General features: G+C 39.6%; 1 protein-coding gene across 8 annotated transcripts in view; it reads left to right on the forward strand.

Moving 5' to 3' along the window:
* NUMB (NUMB endocytic adaptor protein) overlaps positions 1–25,558 on the forward strand; it is a 105,459-nt gene that overhangs the window by 43,107 nt on the left and 36,794 nt on the right. For 7 of the 8 annotated variants that reach the window (XM_068398515.1, XM_068398508.1, XM_068398512.1 and 4 more), the window contains exon 2: positions 23,863–24,006. In XM_068398515.1, coding sequence (XP_068254616.1) covers positions 23,881–24,006 — 126 coding nt within the window. In that variant the 5' untranslated portion in view covers positions 23,863–23,880. Of the gene's footprint in view, positions 1–12,048; positions 12,069–23,862; positions 24,007–25,558 lie in introns of those variants that run through there. The other variant, XM_068398509.1, reaches the window with a different exon arrangement.

Raw genomic sequence — 25,558 nt, forward strand, 5'->3', positions numbered from 1 at the left:
AAGAGGTATGTATATTATAGTGAACTTTTTTGTCATGCAACAGCGTGTTTAGTTAGGGTGGTGCATCTTAGTGGATGGCAGCAGTGTATGACTTCCTACAGTAACAGAGCTGCTCTCTGAGAATCCTCACTCTCCTGCTCTCTTTGGTGAAGCAGGCCCTTTGCAGCTGGGTGCTCTCTAATTTTCAGATGAATAATTAGCCCCCACTCTTCTAGGACATGTGCATCTCGTTACTTGATCTCTCTAAACCCAGTAACAGCTCATACAGAGTTCATACAATCATACAGGTTTCTACTCTGGTGCTTTTAATCCAGTGTACAAGCATTAGCTTGTATTTGGCATGATAGAATAAGTAAGTTTGTTTAAAAAAGCTGGACAAAAATGCAGAGGCTGCTGTATACCAATATCAAACAAACCTGGTAGTTATAACCAAATATTGTTTTTTGTTTTCTGACATTAAAAAAAAAAAAAGTATTTATAAGTATTTGCAGACCCCTTTTCCAGAGATACTTAGTCCAGATATTTGCTCCAGTCTTTACTGTCTAGGTAAACCATGTTGACTGAATATTTGTGGAGATTTGAGGGGGGATAAAAGCCACCAGTGACTTTTGTAATTCAAGGCTGAAGTGAGAAATTCTGGGAATGTCTTCCTGACTGTCTCAATCTCTCTTCTGCCTTTTGGCTTCTTTCCTTCTCAGGACAGGTGAATTTTTCCAGCTGTAATCTTGTAAAAATGTATATTGGGACTTAACTGTGTAATTGTAGGTCTCTATGCTTCCATTAAGTATTACACTGCTTTGGAATAAGCTGAAACTTCCTGCTGTCTAGGCTTGTAACTGTCTTATTAGTACACCTCGAGATCCTTTCTTCTGCACAGTTATTTTTATAGGTGCGTACTGAAGAGTAAAGCATCTCTATCAGTCATACAACAAGCTTGGACACCAGGGGTGAAACGAATAACACTCCATTCAATTTGTAGAACTAAACATAACTACATGGTTTACGTATATGAGAGCCGATTTAACATATTTCGCTCTGCACGTTACCCTGCTCTTTGCCAGTTGTTTTTGCAAATTTTCTTAGGTTATCAGCGAGCACAGCGGGAGCTGGCTAAGCCTTGCACATGCCTTGAAGATGCAGAGGGAAATGAGGGATCTCCTGTAGACAGCAAGGAACCTGCAGTGGGTGCCCTGTCCTGCTGATGCAATTGCTCAGGCTTTGCAGAAAAGGCATGGTGTCATTGAAGGTCTTGCTTAAGTTGTACCCCAGAAGAGGACTGTTATTGCCTGCTAAAAACCACCGGTGTTTCCATTCTCTGTCATGAAAGGAGGCACTTTATGAGCACGTTAACTGCAGGAAAAAAAAGGGTGTTCAGTAGGTTATATTTTTAATTTTATGTAGACAGTGTCAGTGCTGCTTCTGGTGGAATGTAATAAATGGCAGTCACAGTAAGCTGTGCTAGTTTTATAGCAGGATATAGCTACTGCTTCTAATAGAGATGTCCTAATGTGTTATGATTGTAGCAGTCTCTTACAAAATGTTTGCTTTGGAGTCAGGTGTCTCAGAACTGATGCAGGTGCTACCAGAACCTGTGCAAAACCAGACACCTGGAGATGGCTTTGGTTTGTGTGCACCGCAGTATCTTACAGATGCAAGTTAAGTACCTTGGACGTAGCCTTTATTTTGACCGAAGGCCATGTCCAGCTTGCTTAGGTTTCACAGAAGCATTTCAGTGTACCTGACCCAGAACGAAGGCTGCCCAGGCCCTTCCTGTTGTGTGTCACGTCTGTGTACCTAACGCGAGGGGATGTGGGCGGTGAAGAGAGTTTGCAGGGCGTGTCTCGGGGCGGTCTGTCAAACGAAGCCTGTGTCACAGCTGCATTCTCGCCTTATGTTCTCTCTTGTAAAGGTTTATCTCTTCATGCTCTGAGTTTTGGAGAATTGTATCACCTGGATTTATTTGTGTGCAGTGTAACTGGCCAAGTCTGCGTGGGTAGTAATCGGTGGACTTTTGAAACAACAGATTTTTTTTTTTTCAAATGGTAAGTTAAGTACTATGGAAACCAACAACCTAATTCTATAGGTAAACGTGTTTCATAGGAGGCTTTTCTTTTCAAATCATGGATGGACCAGATGCAAATTATTAAAGGAGGTATTTGTTAGCACTTCTGATTGAATTAGGTACAACAGTGTACCCTTGGTTAGTTCTGCTTTCTTTGACTAGTTGAGTAATGTGTTTATTCCCCGGACTAAGCTTGTGAACTTCCCCTTCATTTCTTAAAAACTGAATACCACATCTTCTTACCTTAACATTTTGCGAGTCTTAAAATTTGAGAGATTCTATGAAAGATTGTAAATCAATTGCGAGACATCCTCAGGAAGTTTATTGCTTGTTTTAAATGTGCATCCTAATGTAGCTGAGAAAATCATAGAGAATGCTTTTCAAGTTCTCTGATCTCATCTCCACCAAAACCTTAAAATTTAATGAGATCTTTAAATAATATTCATAATTGTACTCATAGTGGGAGTCTTTAACCCTTTACAGTAGATTCAGAAAATTAGTTGCTAGTTACTGATACGGTGAAACAGTTTGAACCTTTGAAATGTATTAAATAAACAGTGGGGGTTTTTACGTTGTATTTACATAAATTTGAATGTTTCTCGAGTTTGAAGACTTAAGCCTTGCTTGGATTTGCTTTTAAACATACTCAATAAGCTGATCCATAATGCTGTTAATATTCAGATTTTTACTCAAAATCTATTTCTTCTGTGATGCCTGTCAGTAATGAGCCACCTTAAAAGCTACTTAACCATAGCTGTGCCAATGATGAAGTCATTTCTTTTTACTTATGTTTTAGTCCTCATCTCCTTAATTTTTTCCTCCTCAGACCTAGGACATAATGCATAGTCAGTAATACTGACACACATTGCCTGCTCCCATAATCTGGGAGTAACTATATCTTCAGAAAGCATAGTTTCTTTTCTTCCCCATTCTCAAAATAATTGTACGAAGGAGAATTAGAGCCAGAGGACTCGGTTCTGGTTTTGCAGTGGGGTGAGCATGGATTAGCTTTACATAATGTGCATCAATTTGGGATGCTTAGGTTTTACAGAGGTGTTCAGTCATCTCTCTTGCTGGTATATTGCAATTCCCTTGATACCCTCTGGAGTCACCCTTCAAGGAGAAGGGGAGCTCTGCTGAGCACTTCACATGTCGTAGCTATTTTAATTTTACCAACATAACCATGTTTGTGTAATGTAATATTATTATCCAGCAGGAAATACAGCCTCCTACTGTAAACCTCAAGACTCTCCAATATTTTAGGAATGCTTTCTAACCTTCTTTCCACCATCAGGGAAACCATCCTGTCCCGCATGATCCCCATCCCTCTACCCCTTTAGGAAAAAAATTTAAAAGCTTGATTTAGATGTCCTGACTCTTGTGAAACATAAGGTTTTAATCTGTTCAGATTTTAATTGTTTCATAAGTCCAGGGTGGCTCCCAGAAGAGGGCCTTAACAGTAACAAAATTTACAGGAATCCTTCTTAGTAGAAAAGTCGCTTAACTACAGAGAATATTTTGAAAAGTAAGAATATTCTTAGTAGAACAACATCCCTCCAAAAAAACAATTATACAACAAAAATGTAGTAAAAACAATTAAACTTCAAAAACTGGAGCAGATCATATGTATGTTCATCTGTGAATATGATCTTAAGCATGGGCAGATTTTAGGTATGTTCTGTGAAGTTAATTTACCTGGTCATTCAAATCTTTTTGGGTCATTTGCCTTATTAGATAATAAGGAAGGCTGAAGCTGGCTTATCTCCTCAGCACTGGTGTACAGGTTTTAACTTGTACGGTTTGAAATACTGAAACTTTTAAAGATTAATCTCAATTATTCTGAAAATTACCACTACATCAGGAATATAGAATTTCATTTTAATAAAACATGTATTCAGTCTGAGTGCATTGTCAAGTTAGTAACCTATATTGTGATTTTTCACTGCAGAAGCAGGATAGGAATGAGGGGGAGCAACTGTAAGTCTTACAGCCCCTCTCTGAGACAGAAAACATGGAAATGCCTCTTGCTGCAGAGTTGTGTTTGCAGTAGAAAACTCGGACCTCCAGGGAGGCTGCTCATGCTCCTTAGCCTGGCCTAGCAGTATGTCAAACACACTTGGCCCTGTCTTCATCCATGTCTTATGTTACAGGGCGGTCTGCTACCAGTTAATGTATTTTTTCAGACAAATTTTACTTGTTTTGTCTAGAAAAGATAAATTCAGTAACAGGATTGGATGCATCAGTGTATAATACATGGGGCATTTTGTCTGTAGCCCAAACCCCTGATTACTTCCACAGCCTTATCTCTTTGTTGCTCTGTTTTCATGAGAGTTCACAGTGTGCAGGCCACGTGCCTTAAAGTAGGCCACTTCCTGAATCTCCTCTTCTTCCTTAATTTTGTATTGCTGAAACTTTACTCAGCGTGTGATTAGTATTTGGGTCACCTATACATGGCTTCAATCTCCTCCTATATCTGCAGAACAAGATATTTATAGCAAATGCGCCTAAATGTATTATTCCAGCAGTGACAAACTGATTCAGTGCGCATTGTAATTCCTCCTGTGCCTACGTCAGTGACCAACTGTTGAGTTTTGGCATGTGTTGCATTCCTGGGTGTGGTTGTAGGACAATCCAAGATAGCCTCGGTAATCTTGGCTTTGTTATAGCAGCCCGTTGCAGTTTAGAGGTTCATGTTAGAGGCTATGGCAAGCACTTCATTCCAGGCCGTGAAGTTATTTTGTCATATTCATCTTTAGTTCTTTTTTTGTAAGATTTGAGGGAGACAGAAGTAATCAGAAAAGCCTGGTGTAGTTCACAAACTCAATACATTTTTTAAAATATTGTGAGTCATGGGAATAAAAATTTCCATAGTTGTGGTTGCTTTTCAACTTTGGGGTTTAGAATCCTGGGTATGCTGAATTTCATCCTATTCTTTCTGCTATAGATTCAGGGTTAAAGAGGTTTCATCTTGTAAAACTACTAAGTCTACCTCCAGCCAGCACGACTGTAATGTTTAATCTTGAGAAGCTTCTAAAAAGCAAGTTGACTGACCGACACAGGACTTGACTGTGAGCTAAGGTTGAACACAGAAGGACTAAGTACAGGAAAGAAAGTGAGGATTGAGCATGGAAAAAGAAAACCCACAGTAGCTGTCAGACATGATACATGGACTGCAACCCCTTCTTGTGACAAGGAACTTCCAACAGGCAACGTGAATATGAGTGTACTGGAAACTGTTGTCACTTAACAGTGTTGGCATCACTCAAACTCAAGACTTGGAAAGGCTAAGAAAGTTCTGTTGGTTTGTATAGTCACCCTGTGTACTTTATAGAAATATTTCTATATAACCCCTGTATAAACAGTGCTGGAAGTCAACTTCCAGTGATCGTGTTTCACAATAGAGAGAGGTGGAAAAGGAGAAGCTGATTTTTGCAAATGTCATCTCTTTCTTTATAGAGTATTTTCTCATAGACAGTGAGGGAATGATAAGAATATAAAACTGATTAAGAACTCTGGACTTGTTCAAATATTTCAACTCACCTTGACAGGAAAGATGGAGTGACTTAAACTAGGCTGCCCTTGCAAATTCTTGTTACTACTTTTGCAACTTGATAAGTTTCATTGAAGAAGCCTTATTTGTGTAAAATATTGAGTGTAAATAACTGAAGAACATGGTATTGCATAGATGATTGATCTTTTTTCGGTAATATTTGTGAGTTTATCAACTTTGCCTAACTGCTGGAAAAAAAACAATTTGGCATAACTCTTAAATATGCTTGGTGTGAAATTTGAGGAAAGGTGGTTTGTGGCTTCTTGAGGCATGTAATTCAAATGCCTGTAGACATTTGCATAATTTTACTGTCATGAGGCTAAATTGGCCAGAGAAACATATGTAATAGCTACTTGGCTTTTTCTCCTCCTAATTTATAAGAGTTCCACGATGCTGCTCTTTGAGTAGAAATCCAACTTTTCAAATCTCGATGCTGGGAAAACTGTGTGATAAAATGCTTGTATTTAGAAGGGAAGACTTTATATAAATGCTTTCAGCGTCTCTATCTACAGTGGTAAGCTAGGCTGCTACAAATGTCAGAAGAAACCTCTTACAGAGTGATGAGGAGTTCTGTAGTTCTTGCCTGAGAACCCTTTCCTTTTCCAGAAAGTAATACTACTTGAGGAGACCACTGCCTTTAATAGTGGTAGCTGTTTGTTTGGTGTGATGCGTGTAGCTCCAGAAAGCTGCATGTAAGATGCTGCTGTGTAGATGATCTCAGGAGGTTAAGTTTGAGCTGGGAAGATACAGAACAAACCATAGGCAGAGTAGAAGAATGGCACTGTAATAGATAAGCAGCACCTGATGGATAATCAGCCTTTGAAATGAAATCTGTCCTTTAAGAAGTAGTGTGAGGTATTTGTACCCAGCAAGTGCTAGAAAATACAGGTAGGGAGACGCTACCCATTCTGATGTAGACAACCTTTGGTTTGTTAGTGCGTTGTTGATGTACATTTGCAAGATGCTAGTTGCTGTCAGTTAACCAAGGGTGGAGATTGCTAAAGCTGCTGGAATGGTACAGTTTGAGTGGACTTTCTAAGTTCTGCCACATGCACTAGTGTTTTCTGGCCTTGGTAATATGTGGCTTTGGTAACCTCAAAAGGACATAAGATGATTCTTGGTCCCCCAGGGATTGTGGTCAAGATCCACTCTTGTAGAACTTGCCAGCAAGAAGGGATTATGGCAACTTTTTAGGAGATCTGATTTTCCTAGAGTGGAATAAGTTGACTTTCTATCTCAATTCAGTACCTATGTCACCAACTTGCTATTTGCATCCCCTGCTCATAAGTTCCGTTCTTGTGAACGTAGTAAATAAGGTGAAGTTTAATGTACATAGCTGAACTGTAGGATAATTGAGGAATGCATAATTGATTCCCTGTGAAGGAAGGTGGTGTTGTCTGGCACATAATTTGAGTGACATTTTAAACAGTGGTATCCGTATTATCAATGTCCTATATGCTGCATATAAGGGACAACTGCACATTCTGCAAGGAATAGACTATCTTTTTTTTTTTTTTTTTTAATGGTTTCTGGACTTAGGGAAGGCAGAGGGCACTGTTAAGAATGGTGATCTATGAATGGAGTAGTTGTTCTGGCAGGTGACTGTAGTGTAATTGAATTTATTCAAGGTGCTGCTTGAATCAGTGGACCCTGTGACTAGTCACTGGTGAAGATAACACAGTTGTGACTTTCATAGTTGTGTGAATCAGGCAGCACAACATCCAGTATCCTTTGCACCGAGTCCCTACCATGCCTGCCCTGCTGCTGGGTGCCAGCTGCTACATTGCAGGCATTTTTAGACTACTTTCCTCGTCATCCTGTCTTCTGCTTCCAAGCAGAGTTGCCACCCCAGGAAGCAGCTGTCTTTTGTGGAAGTAGGGTGGTATGTTGCTGTCCTGGTACGGAGAACAAGGCGCGTCATTTCATCTACCAGGCTGGGCAGCAGCAGCACCATTTCCTACTTTCCCAGGCTGTAGAGCTCATACCGCTTCTATGTCAGACTTATTCATACCAGGAGTGAAATTTGTTGCTTGCCACTGCGGTCATCCCTCGGCAGGCAATGCACAGTATGGCAATGGTAGAATCTGAATATGTTCTTCAGAGGAAACTCCTGCAAATGATAACTTTGTTACTTTGATTTGCTGCTTGCTCTGTGCTGTGTCTGGTTTTGAGGAGTGACTGGTAGCAGCGTGCTGTGTTGCAGATGTGGAAAGGCTGCCAGTGGGTGCAGGATTTCAGGGCCTTGGGTGATGTTTGTTTGTGCTGAGCTTGAAGCTTCATTGATTTTTCTGATGAACGTGAGGCCCAGTGAGATAAAGACAATTTTCATGGTTGTTTCCTGTTTGACTTTTCTTGTTCCTTTGCCAGGCAGTTTAAAGTTGGGAAGATGACAGCTAGGGTATGATTCAAGAGGCTACTGTAGCTGTGTGGTTTTCCAGCATGTGATACTTCTGGGCAGTGCAGTTTTTGGCACTCTCTGCCACCAAACTCTGTGTGTTGCAGTAGATCATTGTAGCTGCTTTACTCTAGTGAACAACAGCTGATTTAGAAAGGTGAGAGGCATCCGTGGGTGTCACATAGAATCATAAAACGTCCTGAGTTGGAAGGGACCCACAAGGATCATCAAGTCCAACTCCTGTCCCAGCATAGGACAACCCCAGAATTCACACCATGTGTCTGAGGGCATTGTCCAAATGCTTCTTGAATGCTGTCAGGCTTGGCGCCATGACTGCTTCCCTGGGGAGCCTGTTCCAGTGCTCCACCACCCTCGGGGTGAAGAACCTTTTCCTAATATCCAACCTAAACCTCCCCTGGCATATCTTCCTGCCATTCCCTCGAGTTCTGTCACTGGTTGCCAGGGCGAAGAGGTCAGCGCCTACTCCTCCACTTCCCCTTGTGAGGAAGTTGTAGACCACAATGAGGTCTCCCCTCAGTCTTCTCTTCTCCAAGCTGAACAGACCCAGTGACTTCAGCCGCTCCTCGTACGGCTTCCCCTCTAAACCCTTCACCATCTTTGTGGCTCTCTTCTGGACACTCTCAAGTATCTTCATATCCTTTTTATACTGTGGCACCCAAAACTGCACACAGTACTCAAGGTGAGGCCACACCAGTGTAGAGTAGAGCGGGACAATCACCTCCCTTGACAGGCTAGCAGTACTATGCTTGATGCACCCCAGGACACAGTTGGCCCTCTTGGCTGCCAGGGCACACTGTTGGCTCATGTTCAACTTGCCGTTGACCAGAACCCCCAGATCCCTTTCCACAGGGCTGCTCTCCAGCCTCTCGCTCCCCAGTCTGTATGTACGTCTAGGGTTGCCATGTCCCAGGTGCAAAATCCGGCACTTCCCCTTTTAAACTTCATGTGGTTGATGATCACCCACCTTTCTAATTTATCTAGGTCTCTCTGCAGGGTCTCTCTGCCCTCGGGAGTGTCAACAGCTCCTCCCAATTTTGTGTCATCGGCGAATTTGGATAGTAGTCCTTCAAGTCCTTTGTCCAAATCATTAATGAAGACATTGAAGAGCACTGTCCCCAAGATGGATCCCTGAGGAACCCCGCTAGTGACCGATCGCCAGCCCGTTGTAACCCCATTTACTATAACTCTTTGAGCCCTACCCGTCAGCCAGTTGTTCACCCATTGCATTATGTGTTTATCCAGCTGTATGTCACAGTTCCAGCCTGGCCAAAGTTGTTCAGTCAGACTGGTGTGCTCGTGAGGACTGTTGACATCAGTGGACCTGCTGAATTGCCACTGTTCTCAGCAGTCCTGCCTGTGCTGAGGTACTGACTTGCGGGCAGCCTGATATCCCTCTGGGAGAACATGACCTGCTAAGTGGCTGTGGGCTGCATTTAACCATCTGAAAGAGATGGAAGCCTGATCCCATGTATGATAGACAGGATCCTATTTTGCTTAAGATCATGGCAGGAGTGAGGGAGGTAATTTCTATACCAGTTTAGGGATCTGTACTCTCTGTACTTACCTCTGTAGTTCAGCGTGATATTGGATTTTCTTCCTGGATTTGAACAGCAGTAACAAGGAAGCCAAGTGCTCGGATTTGTTTGAATAATGAACATCTTTGTCTTTTTGTCCATGTCTTAGCTGGCATCTGATTTTAAATAAAGTTAATAGGAATAGGTGCTTAATTGCAGTACAATATGCAGTATTTCTGTAGCTCTTACCTGGCCCTAGCTGACAAAATCTGCTTTACTGATGGCTTGAGGTATTTCTGACTTAAATCAGCAGATTTTTCATATGAAGCTTTTGCTGCAATAAAAGGCACTTTTTCATGCTCTTCTGCTGTTTTTCTTAAATTGACCATTTATTTGCAGATCAGAGCTAAAATAAACACAGTAGTTTAGAATCTCTCAGGTGGGAAAACTGTTCATAAGTAATGGTGAAACATGAGTTTTGTGAATGTGAGTATTTATGGGATTTCGCTATTTGTGGAAAAAGGTGGTAGTCTTAGCTCCTTGTGTGGATAAACTGGGACCCTGAAAGGCAGCACTAGTATTTTGAGATGCATATCTTAACTTTGTGCCTTTTGAATGTATGATTGATCAACTGTTAAAAGTGCTGTTGGTTAAACTTCGCCTCCCTAGTAAGTGTTCTGTGTCTTGCTGCGCTAAGAGTATGAGAACACTTTTGATCTTGATTTCTAGATTCTACAGACAATTTCAGTGGAGGTTGTTTATTATTACATGAAGGTTATTTTAAACTATTGGTACTAGGATGCATATTGTGGCCTTTTCTTAAAATCCATTTTGAGATGCAAGTACAACTTGTAAGGAAAACATACATGCAAAGGCTTGTTCTGACTTTTAATGCATGTTTATTTGTAGTAGTTGTCTGTATTATAGCAGAAAGACTGTGCTGATCTTGAGAGAATAAAACCTGTATGCTAACAGTTGGTATTAACATGGGGAGGAGAAAGCTAACAGAAAAAAGTTGAATTAAGATCCCAGTGACCAGGAAGGTGGTACAGTAAGGCTGAATCCATTATATTCTAAGCCAAAGACTTGGTTTGTGTGCTACGTTATCATAGATTTAATTTTGACTAGAGGCTGAAATGCTGATGTGAGTGCTTGCGGTGCAGTTAGTAGGTAAAGCAGTTTTACTAGTTTGGAACAGTCTGTCTCAGGTAATTTTTTTCTCAGGAGATTTATTTTTTTTCCCTCTGCACTAGAGGGTATTATATTAGACTAACTAGTTTAAATGTTGTCTGCAGGCTGGAATTAAGATCTCATTGTGGTGCTGGAAAGACTGAGTATTTTGACTAGATTGTTAGAGAATTGAACATACTGCTTCCATTTCTTGATTAATGTTTACTTTAAAAAAGTCTTCATTATCATGGAGGAATTTTGTAAATATTAATTTGATATTAGGCAAAAAGGGTGGAAACCATCTGGATGTCTGAGTGAGTTATTTAGAGAAATATCTTTTCATTGTTAGGTATACTTAAAGTAGGTTTGTATAACTGAGCTGTTTTTTCACTCCATTGAGTCTAATGGGAGTATAAATAAACAGTTTGGATGTGGACCCCTGAATTTATAGACATCAAGCTGTATGTGATAATTCTCACTGAGCATGTAATTGTGGATTCATAATATATTATTGCTGATCAGAAATAATGTATACTAATTTTAGTGATCATAATGAAACCTGATAACTTCTGTGAAATGAAAGGTCTGAGAGATTACTATCAGTACTTAAAAAAATAGCGCCTGTGAGATTTTATAGTGATAGCAGTTAAATTCCTATCCACTGCCTCTGTAAAGACAGATGTTACTATCTTTATAAGCAAAGCCTTTAAATGCCAAGGGATAGGAAGAGGGAGTAGGGGGGTGGGTATGCATCTGTTTATACGAGCTGATCTGAAAAACTTGACTTGGAGTTCTTAAAAAAAAAAAACAAAACAACCCCAAACCTTAAATGCAGTCTGATTTGATTTGTCTTTTTATTGATTAATTTTTTTGGACCAGAAAAATCCCCCACCCAAAATCCTCCCTGGTTCTATTGAGATTCCCTCCCTCCCCAGTTACCCTCAACTGATAATATGCAAACATTGAAATTAGTAAGATAAAAGGTTTTGGCATAGGTCTGAGAAGCTTCAGGTCTGTTGTGATGAACTAAAGGAAAATCCAGCCTTGTCTGGAATTGTGGCAAGTTGATTATAATGGTGGAACAATTTCAGATTGTGGGGTTGTTGCTTTAAAAGAAGCACTTGAAATCTAAAAATCCGTTGGCTTTTGAGGTACAGGGAGGAAAGAACATAAGTTCTCAGATGAAACCTTTTTTAACCTGTATTGGACTTGACTTTATCATCTCTCTGTTTTTTTTTCAGCCCATAGGTTCATTTTTTTTGTATATCCATGGAGCCAAGGTTATAGCTTCAAGAGAGAGGGATTTTGAGAGGGATTTTTAAGAAAAGTACTATTGCAGAACCTGAGGAGAAAAACGTAAGTCAATCACCAAGTCAACATATTCTTTCTACTGTCATATGAACGTTACATTCTGGTAACTGATTCTATGACACTTGGGGTTGGGGAATTTTTTGCCACAAATTACATAGATTAGGATTTTATGAAGTTAAATACTTTTAAAGGATATTTCTTTAGTTATGTTGCTATATATAATTTTCAAAATCACTGAGTAAGCGTGCCACTGAAGTTTTGCTTGGATCTTCTTGAGGCTTCGCAGTAAGCAGACATGGGAAACGTTAGGCATGAAATGAGGTTTTACGTGCTGTGTAAAGAATTCTAGAAAGCTGGAATTGTGTTAGACTACCCTGTTTAGACACCTCTTGTTGTGACTATGGTGACAGATTCCTTAAACATCTTGTGAGTTCTGTGGGTGATGAAACATGTGGCTTGTATTGGACTCTAGAGAGGATGCAGAGTATTTTTAAAGGTATTTAACTGGTGGGGGAATTCGGAAAACATTGCATCCTGTGAGCTTAGAAGAATTTATAGCTTGTATCTGACTTCATTAAGTTAGCTTCTGATTTGATTACATTTGTGTAAAGCAAACAGATTTGGGAAGTAATCCTGTTAGTTCCCGGTAATGTTTTGCAAAGAGCTATTATGAGAAAAGAGTTATTGAACAACTCAAAACTTGCACTGGACAGGTGTACAAATGGTAACATTAATTCCTAATATAATAAATGAGAATATTTCTGTGAAGAAAAATTTATGTTCTTACAAGTTAACCGCAGTTGCTATGTTTGACACCAGAGCGAGTTCTCTAAGAAGATTCTGCCTATCTTTTATGTGAAAGTGAACTCTTTTGTGTTTCTAGGCTTATTGAGGGATGACAAGTGATTTTCTGATATTCTGACAGCCAGAAAAAGTCACTGCGTATTTTCTCTAGGCTCATTTTTATTATCTAAACCTGCCATTTTCACAAAAGCTTGACGCAAAGCCTTCACAATTTCACTTTATGAGTTATAAATTAATATTAAAAATGCCTTTTGTTACACCCTCCTTCTCTGCATTGTCTGCAGTCAAAAGTGTGGCTGATTTAGCATGAACAAGCTGAAGAAAATGCACAGATAAAAGGACCTTAATTATATTTATCTAGCTGTTGAAGGATGGGAGTACGTAAGTTGTCCTGAACTGCCACATAACAGCTGCCAAGCAGTGACTGACTGAAGTGCTTGGGCCCACTGCAGTAATGGTATCACAAGGAGTCATCTGTCATTTTGTGAATGTATGAGCTAATATTTCCTCACGCGTACTTCATGACAGTTTAAGCTAACTTTCATTTTCTAATTGAGATTGACTAGTGCACACGTGCCTTGTCGCCACAGTAATTTTGTGAGCTATCTGGAATATACAAATTCATGTGCTGGTTTTCATTTAAGTGTCTTGAACTATAGAAGCTTCTGCTTCTGTGGGTTTGGGAAAGGGAGATCTTCACCATGTGTAGTGAGCCAACTCTTGCTGGTTCCTGGTGTAGCTGGGTACTAACAACTCTGTGGTGACAGCTGTAACACGGGGGTTTGGCCAGTTGAATTGGTGGTGAAGGGAGACCAGCTTGTGAGTTATGCTGGTTTGCAACAGGGCTCTGTAGCACAGTAATTCTCTCTGATATGGTCAGTGTCGGACCCCGAAGAATAGAAGGGTAAGGAAGACATGAAATAAGCCTTCCCAGCTGGTCAGATTGGACTGGGTGATTTCCTGAATGGGAGGCTGCACCTCCACTATAGTTTCTAATAGCCTTTGGAAGTTCTGAGCAAATAATTAAACTGGGTTTTTAAAATCCTTTTCTATTTTTAGTTTGTAAAACATCCTAGGGCAAGGAATTGTGTAAGTTAATTCTGTATCATGAGATAAATACTCTTTTTATTTTGAAACCTGGAGTGCTAGAGAATTCCGTTGTTTCTCCGCAATTTCTACGACGTAAGAATTGGAAAATCATCATTCCCTGTTCATTTTCTAACACTTGTGGTACTGTAATTTTTGTAGCTCTCCCCACCAGCAAATTGCTTTTCTGAGGTGAAGATCTTTGATATATCTAATCTGTCCTTGAACAGAAGCTGTTGATGTAGTCCTAATTATCCTTGTTACCTTCTAGCACCTTTTAGTTTCATTTCAGAAAGGGTATATTACCTACAAAATCTATGTGGTATTGAAGCTGAGCACTGTCTGGTCTTAGGCTGTGGCATGTTACTGGTTTTGCTCTGCTCCTTTCATAACAGTTCTTACACTGTTTGCTTATTCGACAGGTTTTTAGAGAACTAAACATGTGATTTATGATCTTTCTTAGGCAATAGAAATAGCTGAATTCATATTCATTATTATTTATAGTTAGGGTCATTTTCTTACCCTTCTTCCATGTGCTTTTCTCTGCTGTTTTTATTACAGAATAATTTCTTCTTGTGAGATCCTCTTGTATCTTTAAAATCAGTTTAATCTAATCCAGAGCACTTTGCATTAGCTGTAAAGTCACTTAACTATTTGCTTTTGAGAGCATATATGAATAAAATAAAAATCACGGTTTCCAGCAGACAGCCCTCTGTAATTCCCCATTCTGCATCTGAGCATGCTATTATTTTTGTGGATTTACCTAGTGTGATTTACCTAGTTTCTCTATACCTGAACCCTACTTGCTGACAGACTTGGCAGCACTACTATCCATTCCCACTGAAGACTTCTCATAAAGCTGATACAAATTTATAGTTGATTGTTCCAAATGCTTCCTGAACGTGGGCCACATAGAGCAGTGGACTGGACTTTCAAGGCTGCTGTGTGCCGGTGCAGAGCACTGTTGCTGGATCCATTGTCCAAAATGCTGTGGCTTTCACTTTTGTGTTGAGCATGACTGTCGTATGTGAAACACTACGTAAAGCTTCAGTATGAATACATTTTTTTAATCTTGCTGAAATGGATCCTCCAAGTAATCTGGTTTAGAGGGCATGTTGGTTCCTGAAACGTGTGCTCTGGATCTGTAGCTTGTTTGTCTGCTGTTCCTGCTCTCACTTAAGATCTAGAACCAAAAATACAGCGTGTGTTCATATGTTTCTGGACTCACAGTAAGCAGGTGGTGATCAGGTCAGTGGCACAAAGATATGATTGATTGATTTATATTTGACCTTTTCTACTCCTAAGCAGCAGATGTTTGCTATACTGGATACAGTTCCTTGTCTATTCAAACACTGATTATTTGGTTATAAAACACTCATTGGTCCTACTGAAGTAACTCCAGTGTAAAAACCTTAGATTTGTGAGTGATTTACCAATAAAATATGCTTATTTTACTTGTAAAAGTTATTTTCTTTTAATTTTGAAAATGCACTTATTTTTGTGAGATTTGACATTTAACATCAAGCTTTGATTCTTAATTTTGTGTGATTAAAAGAAGTCTTTTCTTCCATGGTTTCAGCCCTTTTTGTATTTTCTTTAATACCTAATTTCTTTTCTAATTTCAACATATCTTTATAAAGATACCTTTTAAACCTGAGATGTTCATGTTTGAAAACTGTTTAGTTGTCTGAGGTTTAGCTGCCCTAAATGTAAATGATTCACTTGGAAACGGTGTGACTTGGTTAGTTAAAATTCTTCACGTGCGTGCAGATGAGCTGCAAAGCAGAATTGCTTGAACTGCTTTCTACAAGGCACAGCTAGTATTTCTTTAGAAAACTTTTGCTTATTTTCAGTTATACGTACCGTAATTCAAGTTGCTTTGTATCACATAGAGTGTTTAGGAGACCTGCTTTTCACTAGTGACTGACAGTCATTGTGGGGTATTTTTAGAGTGATACTATAAAACAAGGGGATTACTGCCTCACATTTCTGCACTTAAACATTTTAGTATATTGTATAGGACCGTAGTCAGAGTTTGCAGTTTCTGTGGAGTCTGATGAATTGGGACATTTGCTTTAGAATGGTTATTGATGGAGAAAATGATGCTTGCTTTCTTTTATTTGCTGAACTGCTCAGGTTTGGGAGAGGCAAGTGATTTCTCTTATGACTGCTAGAAAGAGCGTTGCATATCTTTAGAAATAACTTCTGCCTTGCAATGATCAAACTTGTATTTTTCTGACAGTTTAAGAGTCTGAGTGTGGTTGCTGTGCTGATGCTTCTGTTATGTACTGTTGTAGAATACTGAATGCTGTAGTTAATTGCTGCTGTCTGGGAATATTTGTGTTTGAAAAGTCTGGCGTATTTTACAAAATTCTAAGCTTTAGGACAGGGCTTCTGGTAGCTGGATGTTTTAGCCACACAATTGTTAACTGTGTATTGGAGCACAGTTCATGATTTCATTTCCTGATATTTCATAAGGTATCTGCAATTATTGTTTAACTCTGTTTTTTGCCAGAAAGATGTTGCTGTCGTAACATTTTTTTTTTTCCCCTTCTTACGCCCTCATCCATGGTGCAAGTAGAATTGTCAAGTGCTCTGGAAACAGCTGTGGAGTGCTCACATGATCAGCTACCTTAGTTCAGGTATGAGACAGCAGGAAATCTGATGGATTTGGGAGCATGGCTAGTACCTCACATCTTATGATGACAGCACATCAGGATTTCGAAGAACGCTGTCAGAGAAATTTATATTATTGTTACAGCTCTGACCTCTTCAGTATTATGTAAAGAGTTTAAGGTTGCTTTTTCTGCTGTATTTTCAGAGTATGATGTAAATATTACTTTCCTGCTGGAAGGTGAGTTTTCTGCAGCTGATATGCTTGTTTGAGTAGTCCTTTTATTACGTATCCAATGCTATTTTTCTGCAACAAGGAAAATCCCCTTAATCTGAACTCTTAAGTAATAATAACAACAACAAAGTATGTATTTACTGGCCTAAGAAATGAATTCATGCTTCACTTTTGTGTGTATTTTGATGTCTTAGAATGCTTACTTTGTAGTATTGTATTATTAGATTTTAATTGGGTAATGAAAGGGTAAATGGGTTGGAAACCCATGTGGTGAGTAATGTGGTTAGTCATACCATATTGCGTAAGCAGGACTGTTAAGGTTTTAGTGAGAATGCTCATATGGTTACATGCCTTCGTTTGCTTCAGTGTGACAGTGCTGGATTTAATTAGATTTTATGAGATCTAAACTTACAAAAAGGCTCAAAGTTCTGGATTCAAAATCTGACACATGCGGTGACCTTTTCTTCCTTAGAAGATAAGGTACTCTGTGTTCTTGTGCTGGTGAATAATTGCAGAGAAGCTGTTGCAGGGCAATTGCAGCGAGTTTTGGCTAACCTTTACAGTAGACTTGGAGAGATAGGGCATTACATGTTTTTGTACTGTGTAAGTGGGAGAGGAGGGGAGACTGTTTGTTTAACAGCAATGCTTAATAAGGATTTTTCAGAGAAATAAAACTCCATTCTGGCAGCTTCATAATAGACAGGGACAGACTATTTACCTTGGCGGCAATCAGCTTGCTTTCCTAGCTTGCCTCTTTCTTATAAATTAAACTTTCTTACCTTGTCGTCTTAAATTTAGAGAGTCAAACTGTGCCTTTTAAAGCAAAATATATCTAAATGTTTTGAACCACTTCTTTATATTTGTGCTCATACTGCAGGTAAGCCTACCAAAACCAAATCTTGTCCCAGGAAAATGGCTTGAAAAAAGCATATTTCCTTGCTGATGTCCTTGTGTCCCACTTATAGCCGAGATTTGCAGTAATGTTGAAGTGTAAGCAGTGAACTGAGTTTTATAGGAAAAAGCAATGTGGAATACTCTTCTGAAATATGGAAGTGCAGGCTGTTTGCATTTCCTGGTGTGGACCCTTGTGGTTTTTGTAATAAAATTCAAGTTTTGAAAATGCTAAAAAGCTAGCTGTTAGATGTGAGTCTTTGCACAGGTCTGACCAGGTCGTACTTGCATCAGAGCTCAAAGCCATGGAGTTTTCTGAGGATATAGATCTTTGCAGGCATGCCAAGGAATGTTTCTGGAGTGTTTTCCTGGTAAGTAGGTTAGGCAAACACATTTTTTTCAGTGAGATTAAGATAATTTGCATGTCCTCTTAGGTCTGAAGTATCAGGTAACTTTGGCAGGAAAAACACATCCTATACAGAAAGCCTTGATGTCAAGAAATACCTGGTATTTCTTAGGCAAAAAAAAGTATTAGAGATGGATGAACCTGTTGGTCGGGGTTTGGGGCTGTTTGGCTTGATCGTTCTTTATTAATGATATTAGGTGTATTTCACTGGTAGAGAGCACATAGGAGCTGATAGTTGTGCAGCTGCTCCTACTGCACCTGTGTGTGGCCAGCAGGCAGTAGAGGTATGAATGAGACTTTTTTTTTTAATCACTTAGTCTGAATGTACATGTTAATTGAATTAGTTTTATGTGGAGGCTTGTAAGTTTTAGAACAATCCCTATAACACATTGTTCTTAAACCTAGATTTCCCTGCTGTTTGAAATGCATTACTTCTATGAATTTTGTTGATGTGTCAATGGTCTATTCCTAATGGTTCAGGCTTGCAGGAGGACTTGTGCTGCAAAGCAGGAGGATGGTACCGGACAGGGTTCCCTCCTGCGCCCTGGCTACTCTGTATATGTTGCAGACTGCAGAGAGTACTTTGCCCTTATTTGACCCATGACTTTCTTTTTCTAAATTGGCAAAGTAAATAGGAAACAGTATTCAGTTCTGAGAGAGAGAAAACAGAAAGTAATTCCAAATCTTTGAATGGTTTTAAAAAACTGGCTGAAGACTTAAAATCAGTTTTTATCCTTTTCCATTGCAAACAAAAAAGATACCACATAACTGAACGCAGATTAAATAACCTTTGTGAAGGCTAGAGTTGAGGAGAAGGATAAAAATGGGCTTGTGCTGTTTTTTTGTCCTCAGTGCTGAAACGATCAGTGGTTACTTAGAAGTGTGAAATTTGTAGTACCCCTAACCTAAAATCTAACCAGTTAAATTTGTGCATGCAATTCAGGTACCAATACTGTCCTTTTGCCCTGCAGATTCTGTAGTTTGGATCACCTTGTAGCAGCAACTGCTATGCAACAAACTTTTATGCAAAATGTAAAGGAATTGCCTGTCTGAAGGTATGGGTAAATGGGTAAACTCCTGCAAGGCAAGCTAAGCTCCAAATGTGCGTCATCAGCAGCCCCCACCTGATCGAACTTCAGTTAATGTCAAAGCTTACCCATTTCTCACTGAAGGATAAATCGCTGGCTTGTGCTCACTGAAGGGTAAAAGTGAACACATCCGTACAGCAGAGCAGCTAACAAGACATGAATTAACATGCTAGTTTATCTTGCAGTAATTTGTTCTGCAGCCATAACCTGATGATGCACGAGGCAGTGAAGCCAAGAGTGCTTCAACATGCACTTTTATCCGTGATAATGTCGTTTCTGTCTCTGTGCTGCCCCTGAATTGTCAGCGAACTGATATGGATTAAAATGATACCTTTTCAGGTGGTCAGAAGAATAGTGGTGCCAAAGCTCTTCTTAAATCGGTTTTGGAGCTGTGTTTTCAAAATATCCAAAATATATCCATTTGCATAAAAAGAAATGGCAACATAAATTTATAAACTCACTATATAAATAACTTTTGTCTTTTCCATGCCTTTTGTAGATGCTTGTATGGTGCTTCGGGAACTGGTCTAATGTTTAGTCTAATGTTGTAATCTCTTGGACTGCAAAAGTGGTGGAGGTTTTCTTGTTTGTTTGGTTGTTTTTTTTCCAATGGACATGACCGTTCAGATGTCAAGCTGTCTGCAGTTAGCCTTCTGGTAGAGATAACCTTGAAATGTGACAGACCCCAGAGGGGCTCTGTTTCCCCTTTTCTCCAGAAGATCTCAGTGCTTTCAGCCTTTGTTACTGGTTTATCTCTGATATAATGCTACATTTTGTGCTTTAATTAGATTTTGAGTTTCCCATCTTGGCTTTTCACCATGTTTATCTTCAAATACTATTTCTGCATTGTCGTCTCTCTGGGCCCAAGCTGGATTTGGAGTTGTAAAAGCGAAAAGGAAATCATGTCTTTGGTGGTTTGGTTTGTTTCTTCTTTGGGGTTTTTAAAATACTTTTAATTACAGAACAAAAATCAGTTGCTGAATATAAAAAAATAGGGGACACATAACTTTCAGCCTACATAATCCAAAGACAGAGTATGAAACTTTTAATGGTGTCAATAACGCTGTCAGTTCAGTAGAAAATACCCTGCCAGCTTGTTGCAGCCTAGGTTGGTGCCTCTCATCGTGTCGGCAGGCATGCTATGCTTGTATGGAAACGTGAAGTGCACTGCAAAGAATCGACGTAGAAAATGCTCACTCGCTTTTCTCTAGAGTTCCTGCATGGGGATTTTTGCGCTCCAGAGAAAATTAGTAGAAATTTCACCACTTAATTGCAGCAATTCATGTGCTTCTCTCCTGAATCCTCAAATACGCAGCCTGTGTGAATTGTTTTACTTAACGCTTTTGCATCAGGTGGCAATTCTAGTTATATTGGGCTGACATGCATGTTACCAGCAAATTAGGTGCTTATAGGGCAAACTATTTTGCAACCTACTCAAAACAGTCTGACATCTCAGAAAATCCGAGTGTGGCAGTTAGAGAAAGCTCTCCGGTTGCTTGACCAGAAATTAATCTTGCTATTTGTCCGCATTTCTATTAAATAGAATAAGCTATTTTTAAAATGCTTGTTGCCAAATGACCCCAAAATTAGAACATGTAGGAAAATGGGTTTGGTTTTTGGTGAAAAAAGAAAATACTTTTGGGCAAAATGCCACTTCAGTCTCTCATCGGAAGTGTAGTTGAGGAACTCTTATTCTCATCATCCTCTGTGGATTGAGATTCCTGGCTGAAATAAATCTCTGATAAGGTACCAGTCTCATGGGCAAAAGCAATGCTTCCTGGGAGATGTCCAAGGAAATGCTCACATAAGCAAATATTATGATAAGGCAATCAGACTGATTTCACAAGTGATACAGCAGCTGCGTGCTGTTCTCAGTTCTTGTTTTGTTGCTTACTGAAGCTTTTGAGATTCAGTTACCTTGAAAACTTTTCCATTGGTTTTTACACATTTGTAGGTTAGAAATTTCTACAAAACATCTTTTAATTGGTCATACTCAGAATATCAGCAGATGAGCCTTACTGCATCTCTCTGTATCAGTTTAAGAGTCTATTGCCCTTTTTGGCAGAACAGAGTATCTATGCCGGTTTCTCAGTCACCACAGTGCAAGGTTGGACAGCTGGGCTTTAAGCTACACGCTGACCAGACTCCTGAGCTTTGCATCGAAGCAGCTGGAGCAGCGGTTTTGCTCATCGTGCTGTAGCACTGCCAGTCTTCAGTAGGGACAAGAGTGGGTGTCTGTCCTCGTGAGCTGAGGTGCCACACGCATGTTGATTTGCTGCAGTAAGTGTCACCTGCCAGAGGTGATTGAATGGCCGCCCTTGAAATTCTGGTTCCTTTATACTCAGTGATGCATAAACTCCTCTGTCTGCAGTTGGTAAAGCAAAATATATAGCTAACACTGCTCTAATGCATCTCTCAGCCTTAATAGAGAATAGAAGCCTTGCACCTCCTCTTAAAATTCCAGAATTGCCTTTGCACGTTCAAAGATTTTAAAATGGCTTTTAGCTTGTAAAATAAAGAAACTGTGTTTGTAGAGGAGCTGCTTCATCTTGTTTAGTGGTGGGAAATGTGCATGGTTTTTGTTTTGCAAACATGTTCTCATCTCTAAATCCTACCAAGTAAATTCAAGAAAATATTTTATGTTACTAGTTATGTCAGGTGTTTTGCAGCTATGAAGGAATGAAGCTAATACTGCTTTCTAACTAGATAATTGTGATTCAGAATCCCTAAGCGACTTCCTATTCCTGCTCTTACACTGTTTGTTAGAGCTTGTGGCTCTTCCAGGTACATGCTCCCTCCCAGGGACAGTCAACTAGCCTTTGCCATACATCTCAACCCTTCACTTAATTTACAAGAGAGATTTGGATTGCTTGGAGTGCCACACCTCATTGCTTTCAAATGCTCATTAAGCAGCTTTGAGCACAGGTGTTTGCTGCAAAGGGGAGTTTTGTCTGGTTGGTTGCTAATGTAGAAATACTTCAGGAATTATCCCTTACGCTGAAAGAGTGCCCTGCAATGCTACAAGACCAGGCAGTATTGCATTCATCACTGATCTCATGCATATTAGTAGCATGCTTATTTGCACTTCAAGTATTAACATCACCACACTTAAATTTCCCAGTTTTAGTGGTATAGTGGTGTTTTCTTTATCCATGGGTATATCTTTAAATTATTATTTATTTTACAATATTGCTTTTAATAGATTATGGAAAGATGGAAGATTCTAGAGAAATGAGCCAATGCCATGCCTGTAAGATACAGTGGGAACTGACTTGCCTAATGACTTACAGCTTGAGGAGGAAAGTAACAGTTGCTGAAGGAGGGTTTGAGGAGTCAGTGACAAAACTCACACCTTTTTGTTATTTAGAATGGCTAAAGTGCATCATAAGATATAAAACAATTTAATATTTTTAATTTGGCTGATGAGAACTAGTAGTGGTAGGCAGTGATTTTCTGTAGTGCTTTTAATTTCTGGCTTTTGTTCAGATTTGAAATTATTGCATTTTGAATTTAAGCTTCTTAAATGTCAGATACCACAAACAAGAATGTGTTGATTTTTCTCACCTATGTCAGATAGTTTTAACTGGAAAACACTAGTTCTTTTCCGGGTTTAAAGTAGTGTTCAAACTGCTTTTAAAGCTTCTTTCATTCAAAGGCCACCTATTGACACCCATAAACATCTATATTCAGTAGCTTAGTTAATCTAATGGAAAATAAGCATATATAATTCAGTTAGATTTTTTTGCCTTGCATTCTGCAGCATCTTTTTTTTCTATCAAAATGGGACGTCATGGTTGTAAGAAGGCTTCTCTTGCAGGAAAGAAGAGCAACGTCTCAAGAAGCCTTTCAGCATGTTTTCTCTATTCCCCACGTTGTATGCCATATGATTTTACTGCTGTAGCTGAATATCAAGTCTTTTTATTAGTAGTACTTCCTCTGATAGCTGCTTGGCTAATTGTAGTTTGAATCTGGTAAAGGTGAGCATGTCTAAAGTGTATGTTGGCTTGTATATAGAAACTGATACATAAGAGAATAGTGTATAAAAAGCATCTAATTCTAGGCTTTGGAAGTGTAATTACAGAACTGTCTTCCCCCTTTGAGAGGTAAGATGATGTAATTGTTTAGAGATTTTCTGAGGACACGGAAGCCAGTTCAGTGCATTTCTCATTTAAACATAAGAACTTTTACCAGTCAACGAAGCAAGGGCTGCACTGTGCCCCTCAGTAACATCATGAACCTATCACTCATACTTTAAAGAACGGCACAAGCACCTAATTTTAGGAACAGTCTTAGGTCTATGAATCCTTGCCTTGCATGGGTGCCTTGGAAGCTTGTGCTACTGGTGTCCTGCTTGATTGCTCTAGGTAGGTGTTTAAATTCGGGGAGGCAGGATTTCATGCGCATCACTCTTCAGAGCTCTGTCAGCTATTTTAGGTAACCTTATGCTCAGAGTAATAGTTATTCCTGGGTCTAATGCTTCAGTTGCTGTGGAAAGATATTAAACAAGTAACGTGGATTTGTGTTTTCCACTTTGAAGTGAATATCTATCTTTCTCTGAATCTATGTCCAAAATATTTTCCTTTCACAGGTCCCTCCATTCATATTTGCAGAAGCTCAGATTTTTCACAGGGACATTTGTCGTGATAGTGGTTACTCAAAGTGGCTTAAATGTGTGTTTTGGTCCCTATTGGCAGTATTCTTTTTTTCTTCTTCTAGGACGTGAAAATCTGAGAAATGAACAAATTACGGCAAAGCTTTAGGAGAAAGAAAGATGTCTATGTCCCAGAGGCCAGTAGGCCGCATCAGTGGCAGACTGATGAAGAAGGCGTTCGTACTGGCAAGTGTAGCTTTCCTGTTAAGGTAAGAGTTTCTGCCTTTCTTTCGGATATCCATGAGGTACTCTTGCCGTGAATTATTATTTGGGTTTTTTTTGGCAAGCATAAGCCAGTGGCATGCTTCATTACACACTGACGTATTTTACAGTCAGCTCTCATTGCAAAGGATGTGGCTTTTTTTCTAAAGCCAGATGACTCATGTAACAAATGTCTTGGAAAATCGCTGTCTGAGATATCCTACATTAATATCCAGTTAAAATAAATCATGTACCTAGGCAGAGGAGTAATATAATATTTGTCTTCGTTTTTCTGGAAGAGCAGAACTGATAGACCTCTTGGATTGCACGGAAAGGTACTCAGTTCTCTCTGTTAAAAGTGGAGTTACGGTTACAGTTTGACTTGTAAGGTAAGTGGTGGGTTGTGCTTGGAAAGGAATCCTTCCTCCCTTTTGATAATTGAAAACATTGCAGAGTAAAACCTGGGTTTCCTTTTAGTACTTGAGGTTGTAAGCATTTGCTAAGTTCTTAGAGTGTCTTCCATGCTACGATTTTCACAGAATCACAGAATCACAGAATGTTAGGGATTGGAAGGGACCTCGAAAGATCATCTAGTCCAATCCCCCTGCCGGAGCAGGATTGCCTAGACCATATCACACAGGAACGCGTCCAGGCGGGTTTTGAATGTCTCCAGAGAAGGAGACTCCACAACCTCTCTGGGCAGCCTGTTCCAGTGTTCGGTCACCCTCACTGTAAAGAAGTTTTTCCTCATATTTATGTGGAACCTCCTGTGTTCCAGCTTGCACCCATTGCCCCTTGTCCTGTCAAGGGATGTCACTGAGAAGAGCCTGGCTTCATCCTCATGACACTTGCCCTTTACATATTTATAAACATTAATGAGGTCACCCCTCAGTCTCCTCTTCTCTAAGCTAAAGAGACCCAGCTCCCTCAGCCTCTCCTCCTAAGGGAGATGTTCCACTCCCTTAATCATCTTCGTGGCTCTGCGCTGGACTCTCTCTAGCAGTTCCCTGTCCTTCTTGAACTGAGGGGCCCAGAACTGAACACAATATTCCAGATGCGGCCTCACCAGGGCAGAGTAGAGGGGGAGGAGAACCTCTCTCGACCTGCTAACCACACCACTTCTAATACACCCCAGAATGCCATTGGCCTTCTTGGCCACAAGGGCACACTGCTGGCTCATGGTCATCCTGTTGTCCACTAGGACCCCCAGGTCCCTTTCCCCTACGCTGCTCTCCAACAGGTCTGTCCCCAACTTGTACTGTATTTTGTGTGTGTGTATATTACAGACTATTAATGCATGTGAAACTGAAATTACCTTTTTGAATTCTGAGAACTCTTTCCAGGTTATGAGTGTTATAAATAGGTATTTTCTTTTGTGTCACCATTTCTTCTTCACCTTTATTTAATAATGAATATTATTTTAATATTTTAGAATAATGCATAATATTAATACTTAAGAAATATATTAACAATAAAAATAAATATTAAATTTAACGTATCTTGTTAGATGTGCTTTCTTCCTCGAGGCACACTAATAATAATTCTACAATAGATTGTAAG

Source organism: Nyctibius grandis, chromosome 4 (genome assembly GCF_013368605.1).
Source record: "Nyctibius grandis isolate bNycGra1 chromosome 4, bNycGra1.pri, whole genome shotgun sequence".
NCBI classification, from domain to species: Eukaryota; Metazoa; Chordata; class Aves; order Nyctibiiformes; family Nyctibiidae; genus Nyctibius; species Nyctibius grandis.